The sequence below is a fragment of the Primulina eburnea genome, chromosome 11 (assembly GCF_022965805.1).
Source record: "Primulina eburnea isolate SZY01 chromosome 11, ASM2296580v1, whole genome shotgun sequence".
In the NCBI taxonomy this organism is placed as follows: domain Eukaryota; kingdom Viridiplantae; phylum Streptophyta; class Magnoliopsida; order Lamiales; family Gesneriaceae; genus Primulina; species Primulina eburnea.
In genome coordinates, this window is record NC_133111.1 from 38,125,505 (window position 1) to 38,139,385 (window position 13,881).

The 13,881-nt window shown below is 35.6% G+C and overlaps 3 protein-coding genes across 5 annotated transcripts; 1 reads left to right on the forward strand and 2 right to left on the reverse strand.

The window, feature by feature from the left end:
- The first annotated feature begins 612 nt into the window (after positions 1–612).
- On the forward strand, positions 613–13,881 carry LOC140805807 (ubiquitin-conjugating enzyme E2 27-like). Of its 3 annotated transcripts, none has more exons than XM_073162113.1 (6): positions 613–699; positions 9,498–9,739; positions 12,574–12,622; positions 13,143–13,302; positions 13,420–13,509; positions 13,661–13,881. In XM_073162113.1, exons 2-6 carry the CDS (start codon positions 9,559–9,561, stop codon positions 13,766–13,768), a joined length of 588 nt encoding a protein of 195 aa, XP_073018214.1. In that variant the 5' UTR covers positions 613–699; positions 9,498–9,558; the 3' UTR covers positions 13,769–13,881. The 3 variants fall into 3 exon arrangements, with proteins under 3 accessions (XP_073018214.1, XP_073018215.1, XP_073018216.1); XM_073162114.1 differs by having other exon boundaries at positions 13,161–13,302; XM_073162115.1 differs by lacking the exon at positions 13,420–13,509.
- LOC140805606 (uncharacterized) lies at positions 5,581–6,638 on the reverse strand. The gene is made up of 3 exons (XM_073161867.1): positions 6,368–6,638; positions 5,815–6,278; positions 5,581–5,722 (listed from the first exon to the last, which is right to left on the reverse strand). Exons 1-3 carry the CDS (start codon positions 6,398–6,400, stop codon positions 5,581–5,583), a joined length of 639 nt encoding a protein of 212 aa, XP_073017968.1. The 5' UTR covers positions 6,401–6,638.
- LOC140805607 (uncharacterized) lies at positions 6,532–9,270 on the reverse strand. The gene is made up of 8 exons (XM_073161868.1): positions 9,253–9,270; positions 8,803–8,947; positions 8,224–8,714; positions 7,974–8,144; positions 7,239–7,893; positions 7,044–7,142; positions 6,735–6,838; positions 6,532–6,543 (listed from the first exon to the last, which is right to left on the reverse strand). Exons 1-8 carry the CDS (start codon positions 9,268–9,270, stop codon positions 6,532–6,534), a joined length of 1,695 nt encoding a protein of 564 aa, XP_073017969.1.

Here is a 13,881-nt window from a genome sequence, read left to right on the forward strand (position 1 = left end):
TGTTTGATATTGCATGTTGATTCTTCAGTAAGATTAAAAAGAATTGCAAGTGACAATAAGTAGTTCTTACATAGGCAAAAGAAGAGTAAAAATTAAAATAAATGTTAAAAAAGATTGAACTTGTCGAGCAAGAAAAATTGACAAGATAAAAAATGAGAATTTTTTTAAATCTTAAATGTTTATATAAATATTAAAAAAATATATTTATCAAATTTTTAAATAAAACATAAATATAATCAAATGTTCAAATAAATATATAAATGTAATATTTTTTTAAATAAATCAAAATAAGGTCAAATATTGTTAAAATAATATTTTTAAACAAGTTCAAAATCCAATTAATTACATATTTTTAACCAAAAAATAAAATTTTAACTTTTATATACAAAAAATACATTTTTATTTTTTTAAGGATATAAGAAATTAGCCCATTTCTAAAAAAAGTTAAAAAGATAAATTTAAAAAGGTTTGAAAAGTGAACGAGAAAAAATGATTCAAGAAAAATTGACAAGATAAAAAATAGTTTTTTTTTTTAAAAAATATAATATAAAATGAAACTAAAAAATGTAAAAAAAAAAATAAAATAAAAAATTGATCGTGCTGGCGTTTTACTCCCACAGCAGAGGATCCGTTCCCCTAATACCCCGAAGAGGAAACAGTTCTATACAGCCTTTTTCGTATCTGCTTGGGAAAGAGAGACCACTTTCTCGGGACAATTAAAAAATGGGATTACGTGGGCAAAGATTTAAAAAACAAGGAGTCTGACTTTTTTTTTAAAAAAGAAGGAGTTGACTCTTGATTAGTTAATTAAACCTTAATTAAAGTTAACTTCCTAAATTGATTAATTGTTAGTTGTTCTCTCTTTTTCTTCCCATTCCACGCACAAAATCCCCACAAAATTCCCAAAGCTTCCCAAATTTAAAGAACTCATCTACCGCATCTACATCTTCCGTGTATCGATAAATCGAAATTGACCACGGTTGCTCAAGTGTTGTGGCGCTCATTCCTCAGATCCAGATCTAAATCTACTCCTACATATTGTTCCCCCATTTTTCTGTAAATACGTCTGTATTTGAAGAAAAATACAGTAAGTTTGCTCCATTTTCTTTGCCAGTTCATTGTTTTCATCATTTCATGCAGCGATCGACCAAAAATAAGATGAATAATCAGTGTCGTGCATGGATTTTTGTCTAAGCAAAAAAAGAATTCTTCGTGGTCGACCAAAGAGAAATTATTCATGGTCGACCACAATCTTAATGGTCGACCAAGTTCTTGTTTTTTCAGAAATTAAGTTGGTCGACCGTGAGCTTATTTTTTTCAGAAATTAAGTTGGTCGACCAAGTTCTTATTGGTCGACCAATACATAAATTCATGGTCGACCAACTTATTTTTTGGTCGACCATGTGCGTTTTTTTTTTGTTTTTACAATATTTTGCCCATTCTAATTATCATATTTGTTTGTGCACTTTGTAGATATGCCAACAGTTATTGTTGTTCATTTTGATGGGAAATAGGAAGTGATAGAGGGGCTGGTTTATAAATGGAATCCAGGGGCCAATGCAAAGTTTGTTGCTATTCCAGTAGATGATGATATTTGTTATTTTGAAGATTTAAAAAGTGAACTATACAGAGCTGGGAAATTAGAAGACACTTCCAACTTGAGGTTGAGTTATCTATTAGATTTGCCGTGCAACATTCAACCAATTTATATAGAGAACGACCATGATTTGAAAGCATATTTGTATCTTGGTTGTCCGAGAAGTAGGCCAGTACTTCAAGTTGAAATTGAATGTGTTGCTTCTTTTGATTCTCGTGATAATTTGCACGAAAATGCTATTGATGAGAACAATTGCAATATTAACGAACAGAGTCATTTTGATGATTATTTTCACTTGAATATTGTGTCTGTGGATCGTAATAATAGCATTGATTTTTTCGACGAAGCGCATAATGTGGATGCCATGCATGTGGATCGTAGTAACACATTCGACGAAGCGCATAATATGGATGTCATGCTTGTAGATCGTAGTAACACGGACGAGTTACATGATGAAGCACGTGATGACATAATTGAGGGCGAGGCAAATTTGGTTCAAAGCAATGATGCAAATTTGGTTGTGGATGTGGCTCTTGATAATGACACATTTTCATTCACGGATGGTTCGAACTTGTTTGTGGGTCAAGAGTTTCCAAACCGAGAAGCGGTGAAAAAAGAGCTAATTAGAATAAGTTTGGAAGCTTGCTTTGAATTTGAGACAGTAAAAAGTAGCAAAAAGGTGTACGCCGTAAAATGTGTAGTGTCTGATTGTAAGTGGAGAATCTGGACCTCTTTGATTAAGAATGATTCACGTGCATTCTCCGTTCGAACATATTGCAATACACACACATGTGGTTTGACTGGGAGAGGAAAGAGAATCCGTGGAGCGAGTTCTGCTGTTGTTCGAGATATGTTGGTGGATAATTTCCAAGGTCATCCAGTGCCTATTGTACCAAAAGCGGTGATGGCGATGATGCGCAATAGTATGAATGCTGATATATCATACTACAAGGCTTGGAAAGGGAAAGAACTAGCAGACAATATGTTGAAAGGTGATCCTACGCAGAGTTTTACAAAATTGAGCTGTTATTTGCACATGGTTGAGCAGATGAATCCAGGAAGCATAACAGACATATTTGTCGACGAGGAAAATCGATTCAAGTATATGTTTCTTGCTTTTGGTGCATGCGTTAGAGGATATCGAAGTATGCGAAAAGTTGTATCAATTGATGGTACGTGGTTGAAGGGCAAGTATAATGGTGTTTTATTGGTGGCATCGGCACAAGATGGAAATTATCACCAATATCCTTTGGCGTGGGGAGTCGTAGATGTCGAGTGTACTTCTTTGTGGAGTTGGTTTTTAACGAAGTTGTTAGAAGTAGTACCAGACGAGGAAGAATTGGTGATAATTTCTGACAGGCATCAAGGGATCATTAATGCAGTTTCTACTGTATATAGAAATGCGCATCATGGGCATTGTACGTGGCATTTATCCCAAAACATGAAGACAAGATGCAAAAAGAAGGGTACAACCGAAATGTTTTTGCACATTGCAAAAATTTATAAAACTTTCGAGTTTGATATTGCATACAATGAGTTTAGGAATAGATATCCTGAGACAGCGCAATATTTGTACGAGAGAGACTCACTTGACAGATGGACTCGAGCGTATTGTCCGAAGACCCGTTACAATATTATGACGACAAACGGGGTTGAGTCAATCAATGCTAGACTGCTTGAAGAAAGGAAGCTGCCAATCATTGCACTGTTAGATTCCTTGCAGAGACTGGCATCGTCTTGGTTTGCCCGATATCGCCACGCATCAATTGCAAGTAACACTAACTTGACCCCTACGATCGAGGGGATCCTTCGTAGCAGGTTCACATATGCCCAAGGAATGCAAGTTTTTGAATTAGGACGTATGGAGTTTGATGTTAGGAGTCGTGGACATTCGGCCATAGTGGACCTCGAATCAAAAAGATGCACATGTCGAGTTTTTGATATTGATAGAATCCCATGTGCTCATGCCATCGCAGTTAGTTGGTTAGCGAATATTGATTTATATGATATGTGTTCACAGTACTATTCTACAATGTCATGGTGCATGGCTTACTCAGAGACTGTGTATCCCGTTCCGGAAGAAAATGAATGGCCACACAACATTAATTTTCCATTGGTGTTGCCTCCTTTACTAGAGAAGAGAGTTGGCAGAAGAAAACAAAACAGATTTCCTTCAATTGGTTAATTCAGCAAGAGATAGCTTGAGGGTCGACCATTATTTTTCGTTGGTCGACCATTATTTTTATTTGGTCGACCATCAAGCTATCGGTAGGGTGATGGTCAACCCTTAGCTTTGTTAGGTCGACCATCAATTGCATTGTCGACCATTAGCTTGATGGTCGACCATTAGTTTTCTTTTGGTCGACCATCAATCTCATGGTCGACCATTAGCTGGACGGTGAGTTTTGTTTTTTTTCAATATATATTAATAATTGTCCAAAACATGTAATATAATTGTGATCGTGACAAAAAATACTGAGATTGTGATGAATTGATGAATTGATTCGTATGTAAATTAAAATATATAACATAATCTTGAATTTACGATTTTTAATTTTTTATAAAAATAAAAAAAATAGCATGATTCACATTTAAATTGAAACATATAACATAATCCTTTTTTTAGATCGTGACAAAATACTGAGATTGTGATGAATTGATTCGTATGTAAATTAAAATATATAACATAATCTTGAATTTACGATTTTTAATTTTTTATAAAAATAAAAAAAAATAGCATGATTCACATTTAAATTGAAACGTATAACATAATCCTGTTTTTTAGATCGTGACAAAATACTGAGATTGTGATGAATTGATTCGTATGTAAATTAAAATATATAACATAATCTTGAATTTACGATTTTTAATTTTTTTAAAAATAAAAAAAATAGCATTATTCACATTAAATTGAAACGTATAACATAATCCTGTTTTTTAGATCGTGACAAAATACTGAGATTGTGATGAATTGATTCGTATGTAAATTAAAATATATAACATAATATTGAATTTACGATTTTTAATTTTTTTAAAAATAAAAAAAAATAGCATGATTCACATTAAATTGAAACGTATAACATAATCTTGTTTTTTAGATCGTGACAAAATACTGAGATTGTGAGGAATTGATTCGTATGTAAATTAAAATATATAACATAATCTTGAATTTACGATTTTTAATTTTTTTTTTTAAAAAAATAGCATGATTCACATTTAAATTGAAACGTATAACATAATCCTGTTTTTAAGATCGTGACAAAATACTGAGATTGTGATGAATTGATTCGTATGTAAATTAAAATATATAACATAATCTTGAATTTACGATTTTTAATTTTTTATAAAAATAAAAAAAATAGCATGATTCACATTTAAATTGAAACGTATAACATAATCCTGTTTTTTAGATCGTGACAAAATACTGAGATTGTGATGAATTGATTCGTATGTAAATTAAAATATATAACATAATCTTGAATTTACGATTTTAATTTTTTATAAAAATAAAAAAAATAGCATGATTCACATTTAAATTGAAACGTATAACATAATCCTGTTTTTTAGATCGTGACAAAATACTGATATTGTGATGAATTGATACCCTAAAACCCTAAAAACCCTAAACCCTTGAAACCCTAAACCTAAACCCTAAACTAGATAACAATGGTCGACCAAAATAACAGTGGTGGTCGACCAACACAATATTATGGTCGACCATAAAAGGCAAAGGTCGACCAAAATAACAGTGGTGGTCGACCAACACAATACAATGGTCGACCATAAAAGGTAAACCAAAAGGTAAAGGTCGATGGTCGACCAAAATAACTCGTTTATGGTCGACTAACATAATTTGTTAGTCGAACCATACAATTTTTGGTCGACCATGTGCGTTTGTGGTCGACCAACAAAATAACACAAAAAATTACATAAGAAAACGATGTTTCAATAATGACATAAAATTGTCAGATAAGTCACAATAATCACCAATCATTCAGGAACATATTACAAGCTAAAAAGTATCTAAACTCAGAAACTAATCTATCATCTAAAGTTAGTACTACTTGCGCACTCCTGGACAAAGAGTATCCGACAACCGCTAATACAAACGCTCCTGAATCTTCGCTGTGAAAAAAAAACGAGATGTTAATATTTATTGTTAACATTAAAAAAAAGAATAATGAAGTTATATTTTAAATAGAAAGTTGACAACGTACTGTATAATCTTTGCACGGAATTCATCATGTAGTTTTATATTCCATGGCCTCTCGGGGTGTGGGTTGTTCCCAACAATGGATAGCAGACGAGCAGCGTTTATAAGTATAGGCTCTATGTCTTCATTCACATCTTTGAATTTGGGATCGTGCCTTCGCTGCAAGTCATATATAATGCACTTATTCACCCTTGTCACGAGTTTTAGCAAAAACCAGCGCCCATCTGTGTAGACAGGGATGAGAATTCTTCGCGCCTTTTCCCACGAGAGACACGGCCATTCAGGATCACTACCTTTGACTTTGCTAACAATCGGTGCCAGATTTATGTTGAAATCGATATCTTTAGCGTCGGCCAAAACTGATATCGCAGAGTAGAAATCTCTGTCCATCAACGAATCATCTGCCGACATCACTTCAGGATGTCGGATCTGCATCTCAAGCAATCCACGGAGAGCTTCGCCGATGTGCTGAGTTCAACATAACAAAAGGTTTTCAAAGTTTTAAAAGAAGTTCTCTACAAATTTAAACTTTATAAAAGATTTATTTAAAAGCTTACAAGGAAAGTGACACGCGAGTTTGCGATACCCATGAGCCCGTAGAACGACCTCTCATATTCGGCATAAAAACCTCGAATCCTACTGGGCGAACGGTCGAGAATCAAGGCCCTAACTCGCGCAATCGAGTTGTTTACCTTCAGTGTCACGGTCTCCGCAAGTGGCCTCACACCGGCATCTATAAAATGATCAATTGTAACAACTTAAATGCAAATATGAACAATAAACAAGGTATAGTTTAATAACCTCTCGACGTGGTCGCCTCGCCTCCTGACATACACACATCTGGAGTCACTTGAATATCTGAAAACATTAAATATATTGTTTAATATACTATAAATAAATATAAATATAAAAAATGTGCATTACCTCACCTCCTGCGGACTCCTCTGGAATGGCTTCAAGGTTAGGCTCAAATATTTGTTGGGTTTGGCTACCACTGCCAATTTCCCAATCCAAATTATCAGCCACACCTAACAGCGTACATTCAACAAATTAAAATAATAACAACTTTAATGCAAATATGAATAGACAAGGTTTACTATAATAACCTCTAGACGTGGTCGCCTCACCACCTGACTTACGCGGAACCGGAGTCACTTGAATATCTAAAAATAAAGACTTTGTTGTTTAATATACTATACATAAATATCAAATCAAAAAAGTGCATTAACTCACCTTCTGAGGACTCCTCTATAATCACCGGAAGGTTAGGCTCAAACATCTGTAGTGTTTGGCTAGTACTCGCAATTTCTCTAGCCAGATTATCATCCACACCTAAAAGCGCACATTAAACAAGTTAAAATAATTATGAGAATTGTAATAAATCATTATACTGCATAAACATAAATATAATAAATAAAATTAACTCACCAAAATCTGCCTCAGATACTTTCCTCTTCCGCCCTCTGGTATAGACTATGCTATAATCTCTGTCCTCCTGCACTGGCGTGTTAGACCTCATCTCAACAAAACCAGCTCTAATCTGTTCAGTCAAACTAGATTTCAAATCAGCTAGAGCTTGATTTACATTCCTCATAAACACTCTGGTATCAATAAATTCTGCTGCAATCTTCACATGCAAGGACCTAACGGAATCCTCCAACGCAGTCAATCGCCGCTTGAAATGATGCTCCAAGGGTGATGGGCGGCGGGAGGGATTGAGTCCAAAGTGGACTCTAGGACCCGTACGCATAGGAGAACTGGTCCTAGAGCTGGATCTATCGAGATCACCACGATGGATGCCGGAAACGTCAGGAGATGCATGTACAGGAGGAGTGTGCTGGACAGAGGGAGGTGAATGTCCAAAATGCATGGGCTGGTCAGAGGGAGGTGAATGTGCAGAATGCGTGGGCTGGACTGAGGGAGACTCCACAGGGTGCTCGCTACATATGACTGTCCGACCCTGTCTCCAGAGCTCGAGTACCCGAGTGATCACCGCATCAGGCGCAGAATCAACAAAATGCCCGGTGGTATAGTACGGTGCAACTAGCTCCTCAGGAGTAGGAGTCAAAAATCCCAGACAATCCTACATATAATTAATAAAAGAGCAAATTAATTAAAAATAATGTCCACGGTTATTTTACCAAATCAATTCATATTACTTACATCTATAGCACAATCACCGAAGGCTGCAGCGATTTCAACACCAGTTGGGGCACGGTTTGTCGCCCACGTCTTAGTCACCCACTGAAACATCCTGGGCAACATCAAACCGTCCACATATCTTCTCCTTGCTAACTTCTGTGCCACGCTCGGATAACACTCATAAGCGAAGATCTGTAAAAAAAATTTCAAACAGTGTTACTGGTACAAATAGAGATAACAAATCCACTATATCATTCAAAAAAATAAATACCTGCAGAGGGAGAACAAAACCACCGACAAGGAAGCTGCCCTCAACTTCTGTCCGGCCCTGTGCCTCGGCGAGGTAATTATATCGTCCTAAAAGATCCTTCTTCAGACATCGGACCGCATCCCGATAGGCTATTCTACCCCAGGGATAACGGTTGAACCTATCCAAATCATCTACAAGGCTCAAGTATTTAGGATCGATCTTCGTCGTCTTTTTCCTCGTCGCCTCACCGAATACGGCACAACAAAAGTATAGACTAGCCATCTTTATCTTCTCCATGTCTAGACCAGTCTCGTTATGCTCTTGGACCATAATCTTTCCCTCCAAATCACCCAAAACAATATCAGCCTTACCGGGAAAGTGCGTGGTGGCAAATACACCTCTACCTGGTAAATCTTCGGGCTCTATAGCGCAATCGAGACCCGTTATTAAACAATACTCTAACAAAGAAAATCTAACAGGCCTTTTGCGCACCACCATCCACAAATCAATCACTAATATTATCAAGTATCTGGTTACTCATTAAGTACCATAGAATTTGGCTTGAAATTTTAAAATCTCTATAATACCGAACTAAATTACCAAAAGGCGAATGCTCGAAAAAATGGGTTCTCTCCTCGTTGTTCAAATAAAAATGAATCTTCTCAGAAATCTCGTTATATCTCGATTGGATTGTCAACTTACATCGGAAAATGGCATCCCTGCCTAATTTTCTCGGTAAATATACCTGTGACCAAAAAACAATATTAGTAAGGTTAGGACAAATTTTGTGGTCGACCATAAAACCACATTTGGTCGACCATGTTTTATGGTCGACTTCGTCTTATGGTCGACCATAAAACGTAATCGGCCAAATAAAACATGGTCGACCATAAACTCGTTGTTTTATGGTCGACCACAAACAACGTACCATTTGTATGGTCGACCATGGTGGAAAACCATGGTCGATTACGCGCACACACACGCAGCAAGCATACTAAAAAATACGACTAAAATTCAGAAGAAACAAATCGAAATAAACGCGAAAATTACCACATTTTCGTCTGTCATTCCTTCCGTTGAGATTTTGAAGACTCGACGGAGACGTTTTTCAGGGAACGGAGGGTTTAGGGTTCGAAATGGAATAGGAGGGGGTGGGGTCTCTGCTGAAGTAAAGTGAGAGAACGAAGAAGAGGTAATGCATTTTAAACTTAACAAAACAGACATATTTACGTAAATTAACATCTCAATCTTTTTTTTAAATAAGTGACAGATGACTCGCTTTTCCCTAAATTTCCCCACTTTCTCTCTGCCCATAAAATCCCGTAATTGTAGCCAGAGGATTATCGAAGCTTAAAAATGGTGGATTTTGCTAGAGTGCAGAAGGAATTGCAAGAGTGCAATCGAGATTTTGAGGTGTCTGGCATAAACGTTATTCCAAAGAATGAAGTTAATCTTGCCCACTTGCTCGGTACAATCCCTGGTCCTCTTGGCACCCCTTACGAAGGCGGAACTTTCAAGATCGATATCGTTTTGACTGGTAATCATTGGTTTACATTCATGTTATTTTTCTAATGGGCTTAGATGCTCGTGCAATTTGGTTTTCGAAGACGATTTTGTCGTGCTTTTCCTTTTTAGCTTAATTTTGGCGCTTTCTTTTTTAGTTTAAATTTCGTGCTTTCTGGTCTTGTCGCAAATTATTCTTCAAAAAGAAAAAGAAAATTGACAAGGTTATTTAGTTAATGTTCGTTCATGTGTTCGTTATTTCTGTGAACTTGTTAGATTCTTGAAGTTTTTACTGCGGGGTTATTATCGTGGGTTTCTGTTTTGGGGTACAAAATCAAATTTTGCTGAGTGGTGCAACGATTGGTGGGGGATTGATTCGTTTATAATTGTGTATGTGCGTGTAAGGTTGGATGAGTTATTTAATTATTTTTACGTATAATATTGGATTTGTTTTTGTAAAATCCTTCTGTTCTTGAGTAACAGAATGAGCTACTTCTGGTTTTGTGTATCGATGAAGTTGGATTCTACTTTCTGTGATAAAATCTTGCGTTTCATCTTTGGGGATTATGACATTGTAAATCGTAATTGGAATTTATGGTTCAAGAATTTAGTAATACTTGATGAGTGGATTTACCTTTACCCTTATCTTTTTGCACAATGCTCGATCATGTGTCATTTAACCATATACAGATTAATTCATGAACATAAACATAAATTTTAAGGTTTAATGAACTAAAACTTTCTGAATTTGGATGAATTTTAAATAATCCAGAAAGGACTAAACATAATAGCTTCTAATAGTTTATTACAAGGCCTGGAGTGCAATGTCCTCTCTTTATCACAATGATACATACCACTAACGTTTCCAAAATTTAAATTTCTCATACTGTCAACAAATTTAATGTACATAATGTGAAACCACTTTCGTCAACGTTTTCATACTTGTCATTAACCTAGTAGAAAACATAGAACTGGAAAAGCAACCAAACTTATTATGATACGTCGAAAGTCGACTTTAGAAAACATATTAATAGGAAATATTTCAGTGAAAGCACCACAAAAATGACTAGATGTTACAACTTTTACAATGTTCCCATGGAGTTTATACTTATATATGGTCAATGAGTTAGTGTTGCAACGTAGTACCAAAAATTTAAAAATCCATACTTCAACTATCTGTGCGTATGGTTAGGAACCCATGCAGCACAGCATATGGCAACAGGTTCCTTCAAACTTAATTTAGGAACCAAATCTTACACATGTGGCACCTTGTGTCCTCTTTATATCTGGAATTTTTTTAACTTATAAACACCTATTACCTATGGGCTTTCTATGGCTTAACTTGTTCATACTTCATGCAAATCTTGTCATAGAAACAATTAATTTAAATAAATGTGTGGGATTCTCCGAAATTGAAAATAAACATAGCTGAACTCGAATTTTGGACATAATTTCTTGCTTGGTAGCACACCTTTTTTTCTTTTGTTCTTGTTGTTTGTGCTTCATATTATTTTGACACGTATCAATTCAAATATCACCAGGATGTAAAGCTTAGAATGCTTAATCTTGTGTTCATCTTCCAAAATGAGCGCCTGAATCTGAAAGTGATAGTTGGATGGCTCTGTTAATCTTCTGTTCATCATCTTGCTAATTTCAACTAACCTTATCCTGGAGAGAGTTTTATGGCTGATATTAACTCTTCCAGTCTCCTTTTCTGCATTACATGAACTAGAGGATAAGTCAGTTGTGGCTATTGTATGAGTTTGAGCTGTCATTGTGTTATTTTACATTTGTGAAATCCTATTATGTGGAATACTGGTGTGATGGGTGATAATAATAGAGGTAGATGATTTACTCACATTATTTGGAAATACATAGCTACTTTATTTACACATGGTTTTACATTACTAGCAAGGCCCATTGAGCCTAGTTGACACCCAAAGTCATCTTCTGGTGTCATTACATCACCTGACAAGATTACTAGACTCACCTCTCACCACTGATTTTTCAGAAATAAATATAAAATGTCATTTTGCTAGTCGGAGTTTGGTGGACAGTATCTGGATACAGCTAATATGATTCCCAGATGGTTGAAGATTGTTAGAGCTTTTAAATTAGGGAGATGTCTTTTTTTGTGCGATAGTTTCTGAAAGGGATAGCATAGCAGATATCTCAAGTATTATTTGATTGGCGCACAATTGAGCAAGAGCCTGTTTTGTACATGAAAGGCTCAAGTGGTTCTCTGTACTCTGAGAAATGCCTAAGAAAAATAGATTTAAGTGTATGCATGATAATCTCATCTGGAGACTCAAGTTACAATTTGTGTGAAATAAATTTTATGACTGCAAGTTACAAATCACACTTCTGAATGAAATCACATTATTTTGCACGATTAGATGGATGTTGGTGTTAGATGGGCTCTTATATGCAGATAAGTTTATGCAGTAACGTGCTGATTTTTGGTCATACAAACCTTTCTCTGTATTATTACTTTCTGATCCTTCTATGCTTGATCCTAGAAAAGAGGTTTGCTTATGATTGCTTATACAGTTAATATTTGTTTATAAAAAGTGGTTAAGGAGTATTGAAGGAGCCGACTGCGGACTGCCAACAAAAACCAATGTTTTATAAGGTCTTTCAGATTTCGGACTTTTGAAAAAGATGGAAATGGGTAAATTGCTGCAAGCTAAAGAACTTATTATGTTTTTCATGCCTTTTTTTGTCAGTGAATAGCAATGAAACTTTGATACTAATTTTTCTTTACAATGTAGGGATTTGATTATTATTACAAGTGGGCATTAGTTGGTAATATAGTATCAATAGCTATTTAGCTTGAATATCATGTGTTCACGTTTTCCTTCCTTGCAGATGGATACCCATTCGAGCCTCCCAAGATGAAGTTTATCACCAAAGTATGGTACGTTGAAAATTTTTGTTCTGATGACTTTGCCGCCTCTTCATGGTTCATATGAAACTCCTGTAGTCTTCCTTCATTTCTTTCTGATACATTGCTTTTAAGGCACTGGCGAGTTTTGTGTCGAACAATGGGAGCTAAGTTACTGGATTTTATGGGACGTTTATGAAACTGCTGAAACATTTGTAATTGTACTTGGACGTTGCTAGGGAAGGGATTATCATCTTAACACTCAATTGTTTGTGTTATTTTCATATTTTTCACAGAGACCTTTTACAACAATATTTTACAAGTTTGCCTTTTCATTTTAAATTAGGGGTGATAGAAAACAGGGCAGCCCATCTTACAAGCTAATGTCTCATCATTTTTTTTTTATGTTGCTCTTAATATATGGTCCATCTTCTGTTGGCGTTGACTTTTTTTCCCTTCATTACTGTGAGTCTGTGACAAAATTTCTTTTTCCACAGGTTTCGAGATATTATTTACATTTTTAGTATTTCTGTATCTCCTTTTCCAATCAAAGGCATCCTAATATAAGCAGTCAAAGTGGTGCAATATGCCTGGATATCCTAAAAGATCAATGGAGCCCAGCCCTGACTTTGAAAACAGCACTTCTTTCTATACATGCATTACTCTCTACTCCTGAACCTGACGATCCTCAAGATGCCGTGGTAGCACGACAGGTGTTTTTCTCTGCATAATTTTTCTTACCCTCTCCATTCTTAACTTTTTCCCACGATTCGTTGTCTTCAATGTTATCAACCAGTCGTTGATTAGTTATTTTTATACATATTCTTTAGTATCTTAAAGAATATCGAACTTTTTTGTGCACCTCTCGCTACTGGACTGAAGCATTTGCCATGACATCGTCTCTTGATGTTGAGGAGAAGGTTAGCCGCATTCAATCAATTTGGATGTTCTCACTTTTTTTAATCATGCTATAAATATTCAAGAAGCTTGAAGAAAAACCATGTGTAACGATGCACAGGCCTAATTTCTCTGCCGATAATCCCAGATTATTATTTTCATTAATTTCTACAGGTGAAAAAACTTGTGGAGATGGGGTTCCCTGAAACATTGGTACGGAGTGCTTTGGAGAGCGTTGGCGGTGATGAAAATTTGGCACTTGAAAAGCTTTGTTCTGGTTAACATTATCGTTTTGATGGTTAGTTTGGACAATGAAAACTGATAATGCCAGCCGAGAGTCTGTCTATATAATATAAATGACACATTACCTCCATGCAATACTGTTTGCTTAGTTA

What these genes read in the sequence shown, in the direction of transcription:
- LOC140805807 (XM_073162113.1), top strand. Translation starts at nt 9,559, where the DNA reads ATGGTGGATTTTGCTAGAGTGCAGAAGGAATTGCAAGAGTGCAATCGA. An exon ending in AAGTTTATCACCAAAGTATG is followed by an intron (nt 12,623 to 13,142) that starts GTACGTTGAAAA and finishes TTCCAATCAAAG; the next exon opens with GCATCCTAATATAAGCAGTC. An exon ending in ATGCCGTGGTAGCACGACAG is followed by an intron (nt 13,303 to 13,419) that starts GTGTTTTTCTCT and finishes CATATTCTTTAG; the next exon opens with TATCTTAAAGAATATCGAAC.
- LOC140805606 (XM_073161867.1), bottom strand. Translation starts at nt 6,400, where the DNA reads ATGGGTATCGCAAACTCGCGTGTCACTTTCCTT. An exon ending in ACTCGCGTGTCACTTTCCTT is followed by an intron (nt 6,279 to 6,367) that starts GTAAGCTTTTAA and finishes TGTTGAACTCAG; the next exon opens with CACATCGGCGAAGCTCTCCG. An exon ending in TTCCGTGCAAAGATTATACA is followed by an intron (nt 5,723 to 5,814) that starts GTACGTTGTCAA and finishes TTTTTTTCACAG; the next exon opens with CGAAGATTCAGGAGCGTTTG.
- LOC140805607 (XM_073161868.1), bottom strand. An exon ending in TCGGTGATTGTGCTATAGAT is followed by an intron (nt 7,894 to 7,973) that starts GTAAGTAATATG and finishes AATTATATGTAG; the next exon opens with GATTGTCTGGGATTTTTGAC. An exon ending in AGTATCTGAGGCAGATTTTG is followed by an intron (nt 7,143 to 7,238) that starts GTGAGTTAATTT and finishes GTGCGCTTTTAG; the next exon opens with GTGTGGATGATAATCTGGCT.